The 21,543-nt window shown below is 41.9% G+C and overlaps 1 protein-coding gene across 4 annotated transcripts in view; it reads right to left on the reverse strand.

The window, feature by feature from the left end:
- DLGAP1 (discs, large (Drosophila) homolog-associated protein 1) overlaps positions 1–21,543 on the reverse strand; it is a 144,350-nt gene that overhangs the window by 96,072 nt on the left and 26,735 nt on the right. For all 4 annotated transcript variants that reach the window (XM_009879971.1, XM_009879970.1, XM_009879973.1 and 1 more), the window contains exon 3: positions 2,182–2,359. In XM_009879971.1, the coding sequence (XP_009878273.1) occupies positions 2,182–2,359 (178 nt within the window). The remainder of the gene's footprint in view (positions 1–2,181; positions 2,360–21,543) is intronic.

Genomic DNA, 21,543 nt, shown 5'->3' on the forward strand with positions numbered 1-21,543 from the left:
CAGCGTCTGGTTTATCTCACCCTGAGCCCACAGCAGAGGTTGAACCTCTGGCCATTATGACCATTACATTGAAAACCAAAAATCACTCTTTCTATGGGGGGGGTGAGAAAAAAACTAAAGATCAGCTTAACCTCGGTACACTATCAATGCAACCCTCTGGCAAGCACAGCGATAAACCTGAGGGGTTGGGAAGTTCGAGGGTAGAAGTGGTTAGAAACAGTTGGGAATGGGAGGCTGATAAGGGAACCAGCTTTGCTGCAGGGAAAAATGTTTGAATAACTACATCTCTGGGCTGACTCCTTCGGCTGAGAGCGAGAGAAAGGGAATTCTTAGGCCCTTTATGGAGCAGACACTAGGTGGTGACAAAGACTTGCACTGACAGAAGAACATTCAAAAGCATGTGGCTTTGCTGTAGGTCTTAGAAACCTGGAAACCATTTACCTCGGCTTAATTAGTAACGCATACTCATGTTTCTAAACTAGGAATAGAGTCCTGAGCTTGGCATTAAAGCACAATAATTACCACTGTAGAAAGCGTGCACGTGGAAACCATCACTTGACGGTTTTGTTAGTTTTCAAGCATGCAAAAGGCCGAGATTGCAAGAGAAGATAAGATTGTGTTAGGGTGGTGGAAAAAAAACATTAGAAATTCTTTTCCAGGGTGAATTTTACCAAGGAAAACATTATACTGAATATTTGTACACATAAATGAAAAGGAAAATCACAAAAAGTAGAATGCATTTTTTCAAAGGGAAATGGCTTAAAAGAAGAGTAGTGGATAGTACATCATAAAGAACGATCCCACAATAGTGGAGAATAGCCATATCCCCAAATAAAAACCTCTGAATTAATGTTTCTTAAAAAAAACCCCCAACTTCTTCATATTGGCAAATAACACTCACTTTGTGGCAGACAGCTTTATATACAGGTGTCCAGTTAAGTAAGTAACCTAATCTAATGTTCACATATTTGCTTCTTAGACCTGAATTTCAGTGCTGTTTCCTCCTAGATACATCCTGACCCTCTTTGTAGAGCATCAGCCCACACCCTATGCAAAGTGCTTCACTATAAAATACACAGGTGAATACTCAGAGGCTGCAATGCCCAAATATAGAATACCACAGAAATTCAAACTACAGCTCCATTCTGAACGATGTATATATTTGTTATGGCCACAGCTGAAGTTTTGGCATCAATGATGTCATGCATTTTTTTGACATTGCAATGACTCGAGATGCCAATAATGAGAGGCCAGTATCTGGCACCACAAATCCTGCCCTAGTGCACTTCTGGACTAGTGTAGGAAAATTCTTTTATCCAAGTGATTCATCCAAATGATCCACTTAAGCAAACAAGCCAAAATCATACCAAGGAGCTACAGGACTTAGCAGATGAACTACTGGCCCACTGCCCTGTGGAGTACTGGCACTTTTGCATTTCTTTCAGATCTGTCCCTGACCAATTCAACTGTACAAGCATGTTGTATGCATGGACAGGCTATTTTAGGATGCCAAAACTCATAAACTGAATGTGTCACAGTAGCTGTTACTTTTTTTTTTTTTTCTAGTTTAGAATCAGCATGAAGAGATCTTATAGAATTTCAGGGCAATAATACCTTTGTACTTAACATATACACTGTGACATATAGGTGAAAAGTTCAGAGATGCATGGTGTTAAGAATGTATACAATAGCATAAAGAAAGCTTTAAAAATTCTAATAAAATACTAATAAAATTGTGAAATACAAAATACTACAGACCTAATTTTCCTCAGCATCTCACTCAGTATATGACTGTGGTTTATTTTTATTGGAGGCATTCCAAAAAATTTGATTTCAGGTATTAAGCACAAGATCCTTAAGAGAACCCTGTTTAAAGACACTGCTGATGAGCACCTGCTTTTGGAAAAGAAAAATAAAAAATTAGACTGCTCCTTCAACGGAATTGCATGTTGTGCCACTCATCCATTTGCAAAGGGCAGGTTATGGCATCATCAAATGTTACCCTCTCAGAAACAAGACTGTGTGAAAACATTTCTTTTTCTTAAAAACATTTTGAAAATGTGAGACATGCAACAGCCTGCTGCCACTTAAAGCAAAATCAAGTTTCTTCTATTGCAAGGGCTTTGCCGGTGTCCAGCATGGCGGCGGCTCTCTGGGCCACCACGGGTGCGTGTCACCCACCTGACTGATGGTGCTCATGGCTCTCATGTAGCTCTCGTTGCGGGAGCGGAACTTGGGGGATGTCAGCAGCCCCGCGGGGTCCAGGCTGTCCAGGCTCCTGTTAATGGAGACTTCGCTCACTGCCCTCAGGTAACTGTGGCTCCGGATCTGAAGCTTTGGTGAGTGTTCACTGGATATCCTGGGAGGTTTGGGAAAAAAGAAAAAAAAAGAAAATAGGTATTTCATCAAATCTAAATGGCCTCACCAGGAATGGGGTAAAGAAAGAAAAGACCCAATAGTAAGATTGGCTCCATGATCCTAAACACATCAGTGGAGCATCAACTTCTTGAAATGCAGTTTGCAGGAACCGTAGGGGCTATATTCCTCCAAAGGGTTGTTCCTCTGCAGATATCTAGTGCTGATTAGACCTGCTGGTGCTGTGATTGTGACACCCGTGTATGTACCTGTGTAACGGGGCTGCTTCTCATAGAGCTTTCAAGGTTGCATGGGCAAATAGGGTAGGCAGATTATACACAGCATACAAATGCACTCATGGTATGTCTTAACCTGGGAAATCATTCCATGAACTTGGGGCACCTGGTAAGGTTTGATGTGCTTTAAATTTTATATTATTCCTGGCTTAACCCGGAGGTTGAGAAAACATAGGCTAGGGAAATAGCTTTACATGACTTGGTGTCAAATCAGAAGCTTAATAACCACAGTTGTATTACTGAAGTGATAACATTCACCAACTTTCCAATACCAGCAACAGGTGAGATGCACAAGTAATCAGAAACAAACACACACACCCCCCGCCCCAGTAACCTGCACAAACTGCAGCACTCCTGCCATATGTGCTTAGAGTCAACTAGCAAAGGTTGACTCAACTCAAAGGTTGACATGCAGCTACAATCCTCCACCTGTGAGACATTTTAGCCTCTGAAAATGCCACCTAAGTGCTGTCTTCACAATCTGAGGCATCCTATAAAGAAGTGAGTCACAAAAAGTGATCCATGTCACGCCTCTTACGCAATACAACTTGTTTGGGGGATATTTCTTTTTAAACAATTAATCAATGGATAAAGTATTGAAAGGGCGATCCTTCAAAATTTTTATTGGAATATCTTTAATATTCTTCAAGTATTACCAAGTACACAAATGAAAACATTAACTAAATTTTCCATTTTTAAATGTAAATCTCACGTGGATGTTTGCAGGTATATGAAAAAAAAATCTGTAACCTAATTATAGGCTTAATCTTGGTCCCCTAGTCTTTAGAAATATATACACAGTTGACCTGAATGAAGAGAATCCATTTTATGTCTAATTCCTCAAGCATTTGCAGATATTTTGTATTCAAGTAGCTAACGAAGGTAATTAGTATGAGCAATTTCCCAGTGGCATGCACAATATTGGTAATTGTCAACATATTTTAAGAGGACAATTCCATTGTGTAATCACACACCTAAGTAGTTCAGAAACTGGGTCTGTTTCTGAATGGTACAATACTGAAGTAAAATCTAGGTCATCTCTACAGCACCATGTTCTCTGGCTATTAATTGCCTGCCCAATAAAAAGACGTAAACTTATGCTAACTACTCAATATTCCTGTCACAAGATGAAGATAAAGCCTTTGCTTGCCATTTTCACTGTGCATACGGTGCAATGCTCACAGCAGCCATATTCATACGCTTTGACTCCTTACACCATTTGATTTCACATGACAAAAGTAGAAAGCTTTTTATACATCATAATTCGTGGTGTTCCAAACTCAAAAAAAAAGAAGAGAAAATTATGAAAAAGTGATTGTTTCTAGCAGTTAGCTACAGAATTTTGATAACTAACACTAACCATGGAACTCTTGGAAAAAAAATTCTTCTCTTTTACTTGATAAAAAATAAAGAAATAAAAAATTAAAAAAAGATAAGATAGTATGAATAATACAACAGAAAAAAATTCAGATGCATGCAAGCTACTTCACCACCCTGCAGATCTGGAACCTGATGAGCGTTGCCTGAAATGCATTTCTTAAATTAATTCAAAATGTATTTTATGAATATGTTGTGAACAGTTTGCTGCCAATATGTGACATGCAAAATTCAAATATGCTTGATTAGCTGCCAGTTAGTCAAATACGTCACCTGAGACTGTTGCTATTCACTGATTAGCTGAGCTCACAAGAAGACTGCAGCACATCACCAAATTCAGCGCACAGATATTGCCAGGCAGAAATTTGCAAGTGCTGAGGCAGGTGCCCTTTACAGATCAGAACCAGTATGACAAGACACAGGTACCCACAGCAGCAAGATTTTGCTGTGGCAGCCAGAGTACAGATCAGATCAGATGCTCCAAGTGCCATGGAAAGCCACCACAAAAGGTACAGAAATTAATTTTCTGAATGCATTAGTGTTGCATAACAATGTTTTCCCAACTCTGCTTGAAACAAGGACATCCATCCATGAAAGTAAATGTTTCCCTCTTGTGTCAGATGTGGGCGGTCAGCACAGCTGCCGCCTTTTTCTGACTAGTTTTGTTCCTGACTATACAACTGGCCACTTTGGCATGTATCTAGAACCATATTTTACAGGTGGCCACTCGTCTTAGCCTGCGCATACCTCCCATCTGTTGTATAAAACAGACTAGGGTATCAGCAGCTGTTGGAGGAGGTGGCTCCTTGCTTACTGATTGCTACAATCACTGTTTCACTAGATGTAGTGATGGGAAAAAAAGAAAAAGAAAAAAGATTTGAAGCATAGACGAAGAAACATCTGAAGGTTTGCATTTATAATGAGTACTACTGGTTTTATAGATGTGTAATAAATTGTCACTATATTCTACAGTACACTTTAGTGAACAGCTGAAATGCCACTGGAAATTTTGAAAACATTCCGTTTAGGAATAAATCTGGCTATGCAAGACAGGAGAAGATCTGAAGTCTAATTTATTTTCTCAGAGTTACTATTACCATTAACCTGTAAATGAAAATATTCTGTTCTTCCTTAAGGGTTCAAGACCATCTTCTATTTATCCTGAATTACCTAAACTTCTGTTTGTGCCATCATAATTTCCACAACTGAGTATGACAAACAAGGGATTGAGACTTTGGGACAGTTCTTTGGCCGATGCAAAATGGTCCATTAGCTCCACTCACTGCAGTGGATGTATTAATAGGCAGAAGAAGGATGCATGTTATTAAAGACCTTGAATGAGCTCTTCAAGCATGCCGCATCATTTCTGTGCTGCAGCGCTTGCTGGTGTGACATGGGACAAGCGCTGAAGGGTAGTCCTGAACTCACCCACAACAGCAGCATGCTGACAGTGCACAGGTGGGATGTGCTTCCCAAGAACCACAGCAAGAGACATCAGGAGAAGGTGAGGACTTTGGGTTTCTGCCACTCTGCTGGCTGTGGCTGTGGGTGTCCCAAGGGGATTGACCAGAAAAGGAGCCAGCCCTGTGCTTAGGTGTGTGGAAATGGAGTCTGCTGAGTCCTGGTGGAGAAAGAAAGGCTCCCCTGAGTAAAGGAAGGCAAGCACCTCCGATCCACTTGGTGTCTCAGGGAAGATTGAGGTACCCCGCCTGTGCGGGCAAGACACTACTGAAAGCCAGTGAGGGGCTCTGAGAGGCAAGAGAGTGTTCATCTAAGCAGAAAACGTGTTTCAGCGAAGCATGTAAAACAGAAAATTGTGTAGGTGTGTAAAGGAAGTCTTTAAGCTACCCTTTGGTTTCTGCTCTGTACCTTTCAGACACTGAGGCCGATTCTCCTGTATTCATCCAAATATAGAAATGAAAATATTTAAAAGGCACACACCTAATCACCCCTACCACTGTTGCAACGGGCATGTTAATAAATACTTTTAACCAACTCTTACAGATGCGTTTGTATTTACACAGTATTCAATCAGATGGAAACACATTTTGGTCCCTAATTTGCTTAATTGACTAAAGGATTTGGTCAGCATAGGTAAGGATGGGAGGAGCTAAGCTTAGCTGATTTGCTCTGGTTTGTACCAGGAAGTCTGAGGCTGGAAATCATCTTAATCTAGTGCCTGGCTCAGGTGATGGTCCAGGGTGAATGAAGGGGGAAGGAAAGCAATACACTATCTTTACATACTGCCTTGTCACTTCTGACTTGTATATGCTGGCTATAATTTAGTTCATTCAACTATATATTAAAGGGTTTAAAATGCTGTGTTAGCAGAGTAAAAGTGAAATAGCTTTGAATATATTCCTGGAAGAGTTCCCGTGCCTTCAAATTGACTTTCAAATACCAAAGAGAAGGTAGACAACAGGAATTTAGGAGAACAGGCAAGTTTAGTTTCAAATATTTCCTTTTTAATTTAGGAAAGCACAATGCACTCTGTCGTATCTGTGCTCTTTAGGAAAAACACTGTCATTTATTACATTTCATTTCTGAATGAAAGAAGGGAGAGACAAGACTGGCGATGGCTGCTTTCTTTCCCCTTCAGGTCAGACACAATATAAAAAAACGTTACAATGAAAAATAGTCCTAAGACTGTATTGTCTTCTGCAAGTTCAGCATCCAGACTTATAGCACAAAGCGCAGCGTTGTGCCAGATGGGTACTGTGCTGTGCCAACAGAAAATGACAAAGCAGAAAGTGTGCTAAAATTTGCCTTCAAACAGAAAGCCCCCAACGACACACCACACACAAACCAAAACCAAGAAAAAATAAACCTTAAATACACCATTATTGCTAGGTATCCCAGATCTCATTTTTGTAGCCTACAATGGACAGCTTAGTTCCCCAGGGCTTAATTATCCTAGGCTGAATGCCCCCCCTCCAGCATGGCTGGTGGGCACATCCAACGTACATTTCTGTGTTTATTTGCATTTCAGTGTTGCTAGAAGGTAGAATAATCCAGGGCAGACTGACACAAGGCAAGCACTGAAGGACATCAGGGAGGAACATGTACAGAACAAAGTCATTCAAGTGCATCTGTCTGATCCTGGTCATGACACAGGTCACCAGGCTGGGGTAATTTGATCACATTGGCACCTATGTTCTGCTGCTTTTTCAGTGCAGCGAACACAAATCTGTCATGCTACGGATGGAGACACGGGCAGCACATAAGCAGTTTGGGGCATTCTTCCCCCTCAGCAAGGATTTTTCCGGGTTTTGAAAATCTCCTTTTCTGTTTTTGTTTATAATCAAGTGAACCTCCTCATGGGGATTCCCTACCTTGAAGCTAAGAAAAATAATAAAACCTCACTTCAAGTCCTTAGTGTGTTGCTAAAGAGCCAAGTGTGAGAAAGAAAAATCTAAAACTTGGAGACAACCAGAAAAAAACTCATCTGCTGAAGAGCAATTCAATGTTATCAGCACAAAATTGGCATCTGCTTCCTTTTGCGTTATAAAAGATTTCACTAATCAGACTATAAATCGTCCTCGCTGCATGGACCAGCCAACACATACCACAAAGCTGGTGGGACATGCCAGTGTCACAGGGTTTGTCACAGGGTGAGAAGAGGAAGAAATTGCAGTACTTGTATTTGTCTCTGCCCGATTTTACAGATTCTGGTAGGGCTGCAAATGAAAGCACCTAAAATAAATCCAGAATTCCACACAGTTTGGTGTCATATAACTCTCTAACGTGTCTATCTCCAGCTGTTGTGGGTTTATTGAGTAAGCACATGGTGTCCTGCCAGAGAGCTCCCGTTTGTCTGATAAAGGACAGCAGGAGCTGGAACAACATTTTTTAGTAGCAAAGGCTTCTAAAAAGTACAGTCCCTTTTAAAACTCTATGTCTGGCTACTGCCAGCTTCAGAATCTGCCATGAAACCTCTTTGTGATTTTATTACAAACCCACTTCCCTCTCAAAGGACACGGAATCATTGGGTTGGTTTACGTTTTTTTTGGGGTGTGGGGGTGCTGAGGTTGTATGACCATGTTTCAAGAGCATCTTTAGCCCTTAATAAGTATAAAAATGTTAGCAAAGCAAGCTGACTACTGCATATAAATTCACATATACATTAAAACAAAGCTTCCCCTTTGTTTCCAAGATCCTCTCAGGTGCTGTGTACAACAACAACAAAAACAACAAAATAGGCTAATGAATTCAAGGAACCTTTCCCTTGCCATTGATGTGCTGTATCTTCTCCGTGGTTTTTAGACACGGAGAAAGAACAGAGAACAGCACGGAAGGGGCACATAATGCCATATGCAGTTGAGTTGGTAAGAGAAGCAGATGGAAGATGATGCAGACAGCCATTATACAATTCTCTTTAATCAGAAATCTGGTCTACATGCTGGTGCTGATTCCCATGTGGGGGTGTGTGTGTAGGGGGGAATAGTTGTGAGCGCTCTTCTGTTCCACCCTGGAGAGTGAAAATTGATGCTGAAGCATAGAAACAGTTCAACCCAGATGAACCAGCTCAACACAGTGATGCCCGGGTAAGCTTTTTCTGTACAACACCACAAAATTTTTCTTTACACTAGAAGAGAATCCTTTCTTGTCACACCTAGCAGGGTAAGATACAACATTGTAGAGAGTGCCCAGCTTGAGAAGAGTAGCTTTCCTCTCAGAAGACCCTCTGAGGAAAGCTGCGGGCCTTCATGGCCCCTATTGACAATCTTACTGAGTACATGCTTAAAAGGCTTTTTGGAGATTCTTGCTTGAGGGAAATATGTCTGAACCTAGACCACAAGGCCTTGTGTGACACGAGGCTCTTGCCTTTTTCAGCTCAAGTCTCTTTTGGGCTGCCACTAATAACCCCAGGAACAAGTGCTGCTCTCTAAAAGAGAGATATATTTATCTAAGCTGGAAAAGCTCTTGCCTTGTATCAGGGATAGCAATAAGAACAAACAGTGCCAGAGGGCCTGAGCAGGTCAGCCATGCCTGCAGCCCTGCCTGGAGCCCTTTGGCCCATGTTGGGTTGAGGATGAATCCTTTAGTGCTCTTCCTATTAAAGCCCTCCACCACTGCTTTGATGAGTTCTCTCTTTGCCAGCACAAAAGTCAAACCCTCCTTCCTGCAGAAGGTGCTCCTTCAGCTCCCCTCAGCCAGGCCAGGCTCACCCATCTGATCCCACATCACATTATGTTCTTGGTTACTTCAGTGATTACTGACCTGCTACAGCACTTAGGCACACACAAGTCTATGGGGCCAGATGGGATCCACCCAAGGGTACTGAGGGAACTGGCAGAAGTCCTCACCAAGCCACTTTCTATCATTTATCAGCAGTCCTGGCTCATTGGGGAGGTCCCAGTTGACTGGAGGTTAGCAAAAGTGACACCCATACACAAGAAGGGCTGGCAGGAGGATCCAGGGAACTACAGGCCTGTCAGCCTGACCTCAGTGCCGGGAAGGTTATAGAGTAGATCATCTTGAGTGCCATCATACGGCATGTACAGGACAACCAGGTGATCAGGCCTAGTCAGCATGGGTTTATGAAAGGCAGGTCCTGCCTTTCAAACCTGATCTCCTTCTATGACAAGGTGACCCACTTAGTGGATGAGGAAGAGGCTGTGGATGTTGTCTACCTAGACTTTAGTAAAGCCTCTGACACTGTTTCCCACAGCATTCTTCTGGAGAAACTGGCTGCTTATGGGTTGGATGGGCTGGGTAAAAAACTGGATGGACGGCTGGGCCCAAAGAGTGTTGTTGAATGGAGTTAAATCCAGTTGGCATCCGGTCACGAGTGGTGCTCCCCAGGGCTCGGTATTGGGACCTGTTCTGTTTAATATCTTTATCAATGATCTGAATGAGGGGATCGAGTGCACACTCAGTAAGTTTGCAGACAACAGCAAGTTGGGCGGGAATGTTGACCTGCTTGAGGGTAGGAAGGCTCTACAGAGGGAACTGGACAGGCTGTATCAATTGGCTGAGGCCAATGCTATGAGGTTCAACAAGGTCAAGTGCTGGGTCCTGCACTTGGGTCACAACAGCCCCATGCAGTGCTATAGGCTCAGGCTGGAAAGCTGCCTGGTGGAAAAGGACCTGGGGGTGTTGGTTCACAGCCATCGGTGAGCCAGCAGTGTGCCCAGGTGACCAAGAAGGCCAATAGCATCCAGGCCTGTATCAGATATAGTGTGGCCAGCGGAACTAGGGAAGTGATCGTCCCCCTGTACTCAGCACTGGTGAGGTCCCATCTTGAATACTGTGTTCAATTTTGAGCCCCTCACTACAAGAAAGACATTGAGGTGCTGTAGCGCATCCAGAGAAAGGCAAGAAAGCTGGTGAAGGGTCTGGAGAACAAGTCTTATGAGGAGTGGCTGAAGGAACTGGAGTGACTTAGCCTGGAGAAGAGGAGGCTGAGGGGAGACCTTATCACTCTCTACAACTACCTGAAAGGAGGTTGTAGCAAGGTGGAGGTCAGTCTCTTCTCCCAAGTGACAAGTGATAGGACAAAAGGAAATGGTCTCAAGTTTTTCCAGGGGTGGTTTAGATTGGATATTAGGAAAAAATTCTTTACTGAAAGGGTTGTCAAGCATTGGAACAGGCTGCCCAGGGAAGTGGCTGAGTCACTATTCCTGGACATATTTAAAACGTGTACATGTGGCACTTATGGGCATGGTTTAGGGGTGGACTTAGCAGTGTTAGGTTGATGGTTGGACTTGATGATCTTAAAGGTCTTTTCCAACCTATGTAATTCTGTGCCACCTCTACCCTCTGGTGGGACTCAAAAGTCATCCACAGTCTGCTCAGATTAACCTCTTATATTAGCAATTCAAGCATTTCGGTCTGCCAGCCAGCCACCTGAAAGCATGTGTTTGAGGGCAAGACCTCTAAGAAGGAGGGAAGGAGATGCCTCCACGTTTGCTCAGGCACAGCTTTTGGCATTGGACATGGACTGCTTCACCACTGTTTCTGTAATTGCTGCTATTATCATAAATGAGTCAAACCATACTGTCATTTTCCTCCTCTTGGATATCTGGTAACACACTCAAAACATCCTCTCGCATACCTGCGCATCTGCACTTCTGACACATTTGTGGTGAGAACTGAAGTTTGAGTCTCAGTCTGTATTAATATTAAGTTTACTCCTACTCAGAATACTGACAGACAGCTTTTTTTCTTTTTTTAACCTCAGGGTATCTGAGATCAAGATATTCCCTGTTGCAGTCCTTATCCTATTCTACAAAAATCACAGTCTCCACAAGCTCGCACCTCACCTGCTTAATTTAAACATCAGGTCTCCCCCATTCATACCTTAAAAATTTGATTAATTCTGCCAGTGGGAAAAAACAAGAATTATATCCCTCTGCCAAACCGCAGGAGAAGAGCAGTTACTTTTCAGGAATGTCACCCAGCCGTGTGCTGAGCTGGCTGCACAACCAGCCCTCCCTGTTTAGCACCACGATTTATGCCAGAGCTCTGGCTTGTTCCTGGGAGTGGGAGGATAGCGCTCCAGCTCAGCTAAAAGGCATCTTCTGGGCAGACTTCCCATAACTGAAAGTCCTCCTGTGCTACTCCAAGTTACAACATTGGGCAGTATTTATCTACAAATAATGTTTTCCAGTAAACACTAAAAAAGTATTTGCTGTTGAATGTCACTGCAGTGTTTATTTAAGAGCAATTTTTCCCAACAAATTGCTATGTATTTTCAGTGTTCAGTGTCCTCAACTCCACATGGACCCGAAACCAGGTGATGGTCACCCACACACTGCACGGCCCTGAGCCTGCAAGCCCTACCATGTGCCTGCTTCTTAGTCACCTAGTTCAGAAAGAAATTTCCAAACATCCAGGGTAGATCTGTATAAACATCTCCCAGTGAGATTAGGAACACATCTTAGTTTTGCAAGTCAACACCGTTACTCCAAAACCTTCACATAAATAAGCAGCCACCTGCATTTTACAAAAAAGCATTTTACATATGCAGCACTTTTCCACTTCCTATTCAGTCTTTGTCATGTCAAAAGTTTCTGATACCTACTAAAAAAAAAAAAAAGAAAAAGCAGATTCAACACCAGCTGCACAGATGTGCAACGCAATCTGAACTATTGGAGAACTCTGAAAAGCAAGTACATTTTAATGCAATGAGGAGGGTAGGCTAGCAAATTTATAAGAGAGAAGGGAAAAATCCCAAGTCCAAGTGCGCTAAAGGGCTGAGCTCATCTTCTTACATCTCTGAGTAACAGCACGACCTCCAAATGAATGTCTGGGAAAGCAAGATCCAATACAGGGCCAAGTAAGCTACATGACAACTACTTTGAGTATCTCACCCGCTGTGGGCGCACATTATGTCTTGATAACACCTGCAAACTGTTGACCTGGACTTAATATGTGCTGGTTGTGACCATGGATTTTCTCTCCTCTTCTCTCTTGATGGGTTCATTTTGAAAGATCGTATGTGCAATGCTACTAAGTGGCTATTTTGGTATCCTCTATTTTAGCTGGTTTGTATGTGAAGAACACCAAGCAGTTTAAAGTGCCTGAAGAGAAGACTGCTTTTTCTTCTTTTCTAAGCAAGTACTTCTAACTTATTACATTTTGTTTCTCTGCAGACACTGGGGAGGTGGTGACTTGAAATCCAAGCTACTCCTGATGGCACAGGGGTTGAGAGGGGGACGAGAAGACAGAGCAGTGACCTCCTGGATAATTCTACAGCCAGTTTTCCAAGCTGTATCTGGGTAAGTGTAGCTTGAAGCTCAGATATGACTTGCAGCCATTCCTTCCTGATAAAAAACAATTTTGGGGGAAATCGTTCAAATAAAGTTACCACTGACTTAGAAAAGACCCTGCAGCTTCTCCTGTCATACCAAAGAAGCTGGCAATACTAACCTTTTCTTCTATAATTCTATTTACAGTAATGTCTAGAATATAAGTAAATGAAAAAATAATGGTGTGCAGTAGTGTTTCTTGCAAATTCACTACTGATTCTCTGGGCAGCGGTCTCTGCTGCTCTGGGAGATTTTTCCTTTTATCACTGATATTGCACAGCAAAAGTGACACCCCAGAAGAAGGGAGACTTCCCCTCAATGTAACTTTACCAGAGCTATTCCTCAGAAACAGGAAGCTGATACCACTTTCCCTTCAGGTGCTTTTACATCAAACGAAATCCCCCAAAGAAACCCAGATAACAAAAAAACCCCCAGCTGTCCATGTGTATTTTATAACTCTCTCCATTCCAAAGTCTTTCCAGTTTTGTTTTGCAGGGATTGCAAAAAGACATCTGCTGTACTGAGATGCAACATGAAGTGATAACCTGTTATTTCAGGAATGTGTGAAATATATTGTGGTCTGGGCAAGCTGGCTTATCAATGGTTTTATAAACATGGCCAAAGTACTGAATACCTTGAGGTGGAAGTCTGAAGTTGGTTTCCATTATGAAAACTTTACCAATAAATAGAAGTTTGCTCAAAAGATGTAAAATTATGCTTAACACACATTTTTGGGTTTTTTTTTTTTGGTCTTATTTTAAAAACAGATACCTTCTGTGTTGTAGGCTATCATTTGGCCAAACTTGTACAGAATGAACCCTGATAAAGCAGAACTAATTATATTTTGGAGTATGAGAGAACAAAGGAAAAAAAATGCCTTGAGAAGCATGCATAATAGTGCCAAACCCATCTGAGGACTGAAAAGATTTTTTTTTTTTAAATTATTTAGGACAAGAGGAAATGGCATCAAGTTGCGCCAGGGGAGGTTTGGGATAGATATTAGGAAAAACTTCTACACTGAAAGGGTTATCAAGCATTGGAACAGGCTGCCCAGGGAAGTGGTTGAATTGCCATCCGTGGATGTATTTAAAAGCCATCTAGATATGGTGCTCAAGGATACGGTTTAGAAGTGGGCCTGGTAGAGTTAGATAACAGTTGGACTTGATGATCTTAAAGGTCTTTTCCAGGCACAACTATTATATGATTCTATGATTCTGTGATTTAAAATAGGTATCTTTTAATCACGTGAAAAAGAAATACCCGGAAATATTTATTTGGGTCTGGCAGTAAAGGAATGGAGAACCAATTATCATGCCATTCATCATGCTGCTAGTGTAACGTGCAGTGATTCAGACAGAGGCAATGAGGATGTAAAACATATTTCCAAATAGTGAATGCTTTTTGGGGCTGAGGATCTTCAAAGGGGTTTTGAACCTCATTTTAAAGGAAGAAAGCCTTTAACTCCTGAGAAAGTCAGCTGGTCTCTTGTCTTGTAGGCATTCTTAAATATTTCCAAATATTTATTTGAATTTAATTGTCAGAATTAAAATACGTGCTTTACTGAATTGGGACACTGTTCTTTTCCAATGAAAAATTAAAGCGAAAAAATCCAGCAAGGCCAGATGAAAAAGAGAAAAAGTGCCTAAACTTCTGTATTTGCATAAGAAAAGGAATAAAGCTAGTTCCTTACAGAGGACTGATTAACAGTGTGCATTCTATCCTGTATAAATCACAGACCAACCAACCACTTGTGAATGAGTTTTCAAAACACAATGATAAGATACATGGTAAAGCTGAAGATGGCCTTCTGTCCTACTTGGAAGGTGAAAATATCTGGATATCTATATTTTTGTGTAAAACAGCATAGCAGAAAAAAAGAAAGGAAAGATAAACTCTAAAATTTTCTGCATAAATAACTTCAACCTGGCATTTAAATCCACTGAAAATGGACTGTGGCTCATGGGTTCAGATTACAGTCTTGACAGAAATTTGCTGTGTGACCTGGAGGATAAGTCATATAAACTCTCAGGCTCAGCAAACAGGTATGTTAATACTTCCCTACAGTGCTTCTCAGGTGGCTTTGTGATGCCGAATTAAACTTAGCAAACATGACTGAGGTTCTTCTATGGAAGAGAATAGCGGCACTATATTTTTATTATATTACTAGAGGCAAAGGTGACAGGACGACTGAAATAATAAACTTCAGCCCCAGAGACATATATTGTATATAAAGTGGAATAGCTGGTTAATAAAGTGTGTTTGGTGTGATGGTCAAAAGGTACTTCAGAAGAAATGCATTTTTCGATTAAAACCATTATTGACTATGGATGGTGATTTACGGTATCATCTCAAGTCAATGGTTTTGCTGAGGTAAGATAGAACTCCTTGAAAAGATCTCCAGCCTAATAAAACTTCAGTCAGCTATGGAAAAGTTTAATGCCTAAAATGTCAATTTTAAGCAAAGCTTAAAAACCTATATTACTTTGAAACCTATATTACTTTCTCAAGCCTCACAACTCTTACGAGGGGGGCTGCAATTTTTCCCTGCAGTTAGATAATTTAATTGAGTTGTATGAGTAGGTATCCTCTTTCCTAGATGACCTTTTCCTTAAATGGTGGTTGTACATATAGCAGGTATTTTTGCTGCTCAGATTTTTTGTCACCTTGATTAAGAAAACAGAAATTATGATAATATATTAATCCATTTCTTATTATCAAGAGCAACAGGGCAGAGACCTGTCTGATGATGTCTGAACACCAGCATGTCTTTGTGTGCAGGTGCGTTGCACAGGGCCACCTTTGAAGGTTGCTCAGCGTTCTGGGACTCTGGCTTCTCCTGTGATGTGCCAGGTGAGGGCCGATTTGTCAACCCACTGAATTTTGTCCCTCTGATGAAGTAGATAGGGGTTGCTGCCAGGTGAAATTAAGTGGACCATTCCAGCTCTGCAACACCTTTATGTTTTCCTGAGCTATCCATGAAGGGATGTGTTTGGTCTCTCTTGATGACATGAACATGCCTGAGCTGCCCACTGGTGTATGGGCATGCACTGACACGTCCAGGTAGATGGAGGAAGCACTAATACCCTGCTCACTGTCCAAACACAGTTCCTGGTATTGCATCATGACTAGATAAACTAAGATGCATCAAATTCATCACTTTTTCACTTTAGCATACATCAGACACCAGCTGTGATAAATTACCTGGATTTGGTGTAGTGTACCGTGTGGAACCACAGAAAGACAATAGAAGGTGGGGGACCTTCTTTACATTACTGCTACTGGGAATCATGTAGCATAATGTACAGACAGGACAGGGAAAGCTTGAGAACACTGTGGAGAAGCGGCCTTGAAAAACTGAAAAGTTGGTCACGTAGCATAGTCATGGACGTGTGCACAGAGGCACCATGGATTACCAAGCAGGCAGGGAGCTGGAGGATGCTAGCCTAAAAAAAGTAAGTTCCCAGTAGCTAAACTAATGGAATAATTCCTTGAGATGTTAATAAAGAGCTCCATTTATTCTCACTGGAGCCAGCCAGCCACTAGAGGGAGGAATAATCTAGTGCTCCCAGTGATTGCTATTTATTACGCTTCTGCAATGCATTATGTTTTTCTTAAAACTCATCTCACGAGGCTTGCAAAACCTTTTGAGTTAAAGGAAAAAAACCTTGAGCTTTCACAGTTGGTGAAGAAAGCACACGAATGCAAAGTTCAAGGACTCAAGAAACAGAAAGCATATAAAAAAGATGCTGCACGTCTATTATATCTTAGAATATATTCTGATTTTCATAGCCCAGATGAATTGTGGACCTGATTTCCAATTAATTAGAATTCACAGGGCTATGTGCTTTCATAGCATTCAGCATATCATTAGAAAAATTGTAGGATTTAAAGCTTTTTTATGTACTTTTCATGAATGAAAGTATTTTTCTTGGTGACTAGAAAGGGCAGGTCAGCACTGGGGTTGAAAACGGAATTTTCCTTCCCTACCGAAACTGGTAACTTGCTAAAAATGTTACTTCCATATTATTTAAGAATAAAGCTATTTGAAAGTAGAAACTGAAGAAAAGCCCAACACAATAATACACTCTCAATGGCTGTATTACCAACCTTGCTCCTTTCACTACAGATAGCTGTGCTAAATATCCATTCATAGAAGGAAGGAAGCAATTTGCATATTTGAAGGCAGGTTTTTGTGTGTATAGCTCTTCACTACTCACTAATGAGAAGATATTCAGTAACAGGAAAATGGTAAATAAAGAGTTGTTTTTATCTAAAGATAAGAAAGCAATTAATTAGATAGGTAGTTGCTAGATGTTTAGCCAGTCAAATCTTGGAGTTTTGCTGAAGGTTTATCAATGGGAAAGTTTGAGTCATGTTTTTTCCTCAACTTTATTATGCTTAAGTTAACAGCCCAGTCCTGCCTCCTTAAACAGGAACAAACTAAGCTTAAAGTCAGCAGAAGAAAATGGATCAATATTCATTATGAGAAGACTATAGCAAGCTAATGGATACCCTTCTCTGTTGTGAGCGCACTAAGATCTCGGGATGCAAGTAAAAAACTGCTCCTGTGCTCCTGCACTAGCTCATGTGGGTTTTACTGTCCCTGGCAGCACCATGCTCTTAGTGGGCAGTTAGGCTGCCATCAGTATGGGACCATTGGTGCTGCTGTCTACCCTCTCCAAAGAAGAGAAATAAGGAGATAATAACAGAGACAAACATTTCTCACAGCCTTCCAAATGGCTTTTCATCAGAACATTCACAGGTTTTCCAGGAATAGGCATGCACAGAGCATACAGTGGGAACCCCCTCCACTCAGCCAGACTGTGATTTTCAGCATGTGGTGTGCTTGCTTCTCTGTGCAGCACCTACCACAGCAGCTCAGTCTCTGAGCTGTATTAAAATATCTTTTCCTAGCTCTGAAGGCCTTCCCTATGGGGAAAAGAAAAAGCATTTTAAGATTCCCTTCTGCCATAGTGTGAAGGGTAACAAATACAAAGGAAATTTATAGAGATGTGAGTGGGAAGCCATGCATTAGCGTACGTAGGCAGGACGTAGAGGGGAGAGGAGAGGTACGACTGGCTGAAGGGAAGCTTGCCTATCTACCATTTACCCCCTGTGAAAGTATCTGAACTACCTCTGGGACATATGTCAGCAATGGCTGTGGGCTGCCTGGTGGTAAGAGAGGGGGAGACGTGTGAAGCTATGAGAAGATCATACCTATGAATTTCAACAGACACAGCAAAATGCAACTTGAGTTACTGTTACTCCTAGGAGTAGTGTGCTCCCCTATGGGCTTTCACACATCACGGGGAGAACAAATGCATACAGCAGGTGGAAAGAGAGAAGGGAGCATCCCGGCAGCAGGATGCGCGTGGGAAGCACAGTTGAGGAGGAACTTCAAGAACCGACCCTTTTATCCCTGGCTGAGGTCTCGCCAGCCTCTGCAGCTCTTCCTCCGGCAGGGAAGTACAAGGATGATTTAACTTCTTCCCCACGCTGTGCCTTGCTGCTCTTGCAATATGGTGGGGCTCTTCCCAGGCATCTCATTGAGCACAAGGAAATGCTGCTGCAAGCCTTGCTTCAGGAGTACAAAACAGGAGCTAAGAGCAAGGGGGCAATGACTAACGATGACTGTATTAGCATTTCTGCAGCCTCTTTAGAAGGTTCCATAATTGCTTGCACTAACTGTAATGAATCAATCCTCGTGACACCCCGACGTGCAGGAGGTGAGTGTTATTATCCCTTTTTCACCCAGAGCTGGAGGCACATTGATATCTGCAGCTGGCAAGAGGCCAGGCAGGGAGCAACAGTGGTGGGGCACCCAGAATTCCCTTCCTCAGCCCCTGCTCCCAAGGCCACAGCCTACCTGCCATGGAGGCACAGCACGTAGGTGTGGGGGCGAGACTCTCCCACCACCCTGCTACTCCCCGGCAGAAAAAGGGGCACCACACCTGAGAGTTTTGCGATTTCAGTCCTTCATTTTAATCGCTTAACTGATCCTCCCATTCTCTACGGGAACAACTCAAACCAGGCGCTCATTCCAGGTGCACCCCTCATGCTCTTTTTAGACCTGAGAAACACAGAACAGCCAAATCATACCTTAGAGTGCTCCTGAACTATAATTAACCTTAGTGTATCATTTTATGGAAGAGAAAGCTGTTAAATTTGTCTGAATTCAAAAGAGCTTGGAAGAACAGTGGCAAGATAATGTTTTTAACAAGCAGCTTGATTTATTCATGGCAGAGGTTATCATCCCATTGTGTTGGGTAGGAGGCTGACATTTAAAACTTTATATGTACTTTGTCAGGGGGGAGAAAAAAACCTCCGTAGCTCAGATTTTAAATGCTACACTTGAGACTTGTAAACAACCCACTGCAGAATCCAGTACTGAGGACCCGGATCCCAATTGCATAGTATTCCCAAGGACTTTCAGAGAAACAGACGACAACTGTTTTTCTGTGCCTTATTCCTATTAAGTCTCATGCCTGAGGGAAAAAAAAGTGTTGATTTCGAGTACAGTGTTGATTTCGAGTACAGTACATCCCTACGGAGCGGGATGCCCTCCAAATGGGTATCTCAGGCCTGTACTGGGGGCTGTGGGTAGCCCAGGGAGCAGGGCAGGGGATTTACATTCATCTCGGATCTAACCTGGATCCGATCTAACCTTCCTATTCTGTCTGGCTTCAGTGCTGCCAATGATAGAAACACTGAGGGAGCAATAGTGAAACATAAGATAGTACAATAAAAAACTGTAAGACTCAACTCAGAAGCAAGCTTTTACCTGTTTTTTGGTTATAAAAAAGACTAACTTTACTCTCCTCTCTAGAAATGTAAATATTCTATTTATGAGAAGGGATTAGATCTTTTAAAAAATATTGATAACTGAAAAGATTGTAAAACAGACTTGCAAATAAGCATCAAGAAGTTCTAAAATCAGTGTTTTAAGTATTACTTTATGGGTCAATTTTATTTCATCCTCTTCTTGAAAAATATTCCTTAAAAATAAATATTCTTCCTCTATGTATTTGTCTATCATGTACATCATTTAAAGGAGGTGCCAAAAATAAAACACATAATCTGAAAACATATTCAAAAGATGAAGAATCTCTGCGACGTCAACATCAAACTACAGCCCTGTTTTTAAAGAGACAGCTGTTCAGGTGATTCATTGTTTGTATGACCTTCAAATGGATTATTTGATTATTCTTTGGGCTGCTGCCCTTAAGGGAACTAGTTACATTAAATAACAAGCTACCATTATGTGGACATACTGATTCCGAGAACAGGGGAAGGAAATATAGTTGCAACATGCAATTTTAATAGAAAACGAGGGCTTGTCAATCTTCTGCCAGAGGCAAAACACTCAGGCAGATACTGCAGTCATCACAGAGATATAACGAATCTGATTAACTTCTCTGGAGAAGGGACAATTAGTGCTGATAGGACAAAGCCTCCTTGGCATTCACGCGTGTTTGCACAGGGATCAGTGCGTAAGGGCTGTGTGGCCACTGGTTGATGGCAAGGGCACCTCGACTGCCAGGCTGCAGTCGTGATCCACAGTCTGAAGAACTGGAGCAGGGAGCAAACCCAGTTGCCCAGGAAATCACTCCAAAGATAGCTTGAAACATGACTGAGAGCAACTAACCACCACACGCGTGGTGGCAGCAATGGAGGGCTGAAATGAAGGAAGGCATAGTGATTTTCCAACACAAGCTGCATGCCTCCCCAGCGACAAAAGGATGCAACGAGAAGGATCCAGGAGTCCTAGCAACAGACCAGCTCTAGTCAGGACTAGAAACTGTGGGATAAAAGAACTGTGAAAGACTCACAAGGATGACATTAGTAACAGGACGAGTGAAAAAGGTTAGTAATTAAATCACCACTGATGAAAATCTTAGCAGGAGAGTGTGTTAGGATCAGGGCTATAATAAATGAAAGTAGAAGAGAATGCTACACACATTGTTTTCAAAGGTGTGAAATTAATTAAAAAAAGGAAATAAAATAAGCAGTGGGGAGGTGGAAATATAGAAATAGTTGATAGTCAGAAGGTCATTGTGTGAAGGGACCGTGACTCTAGATGTAGTATTATTCTTCATGCAAATCTTGGGTCTTTTAATGGAGAAAGGATGCTTAGCTAAGTACTGAGGATTATTACTTAGGAATATTAAGGAATCACTTAAAAAAGAAAAAGAGAGAGAAAAGAAAAGAGAAAGGGACACCAGAAATAGAGCCATAGTGCTGACATTCATTCCAGCCACTGTCGGTCTAACATCTTATTTGAATAAGGCATCGTCCACTCCCTCTCAATTCAAATCTGTTCATCACAGGTAAACAGCATTTAATTTGTGCCCCAAATCAAATGATCTCTAAGTAGGGGGGTGGGGAGGGGAGTAATAGATGGAGAGTTACTTCTCTGCCAGAAATGACATTCTACCCAACAGTAAATGACTGAATGACTGCAGTGGCACAGCCTGACTCACCAGCATTTCAAACAAGTCTGAGCAACAAATCTCTGCCAAAGTGCTGTTGTCTCACAGCTCTTACAGCCACATGCCTGAGATGAGTCCAGCAGATCCTGCACCAGTCTGAAATCTATGGCTAGACATTTAGATTGGACCCTATTGAGTAGACAGTGTCAACGATTCTGAGATTTCTAACATCTTTGACTGCAGCTTCACAAGGATGGTTGAATGACATGTTGGCTACATCCCACTAGAACAAGGAAAAAAAACCTTTTCAAAGTCAGAAATTGCCCCCCCCCC

Source organism: Charadrius vociferus, unplaced genomic scaffold (genome assembly GCF_000708025.1).
Source record: "Charadrius vociferus isolate BGI_N301 unplaced genomic scaffold, ASM70802v2 scaffold202, whole genome shotgun sequence".
Lineage (NCBI taxonomy): Eukaryota > Metazoa > Chordata > Aves > Charadriiformes > Charadriidae > Charadrius > Charadrius vociferus.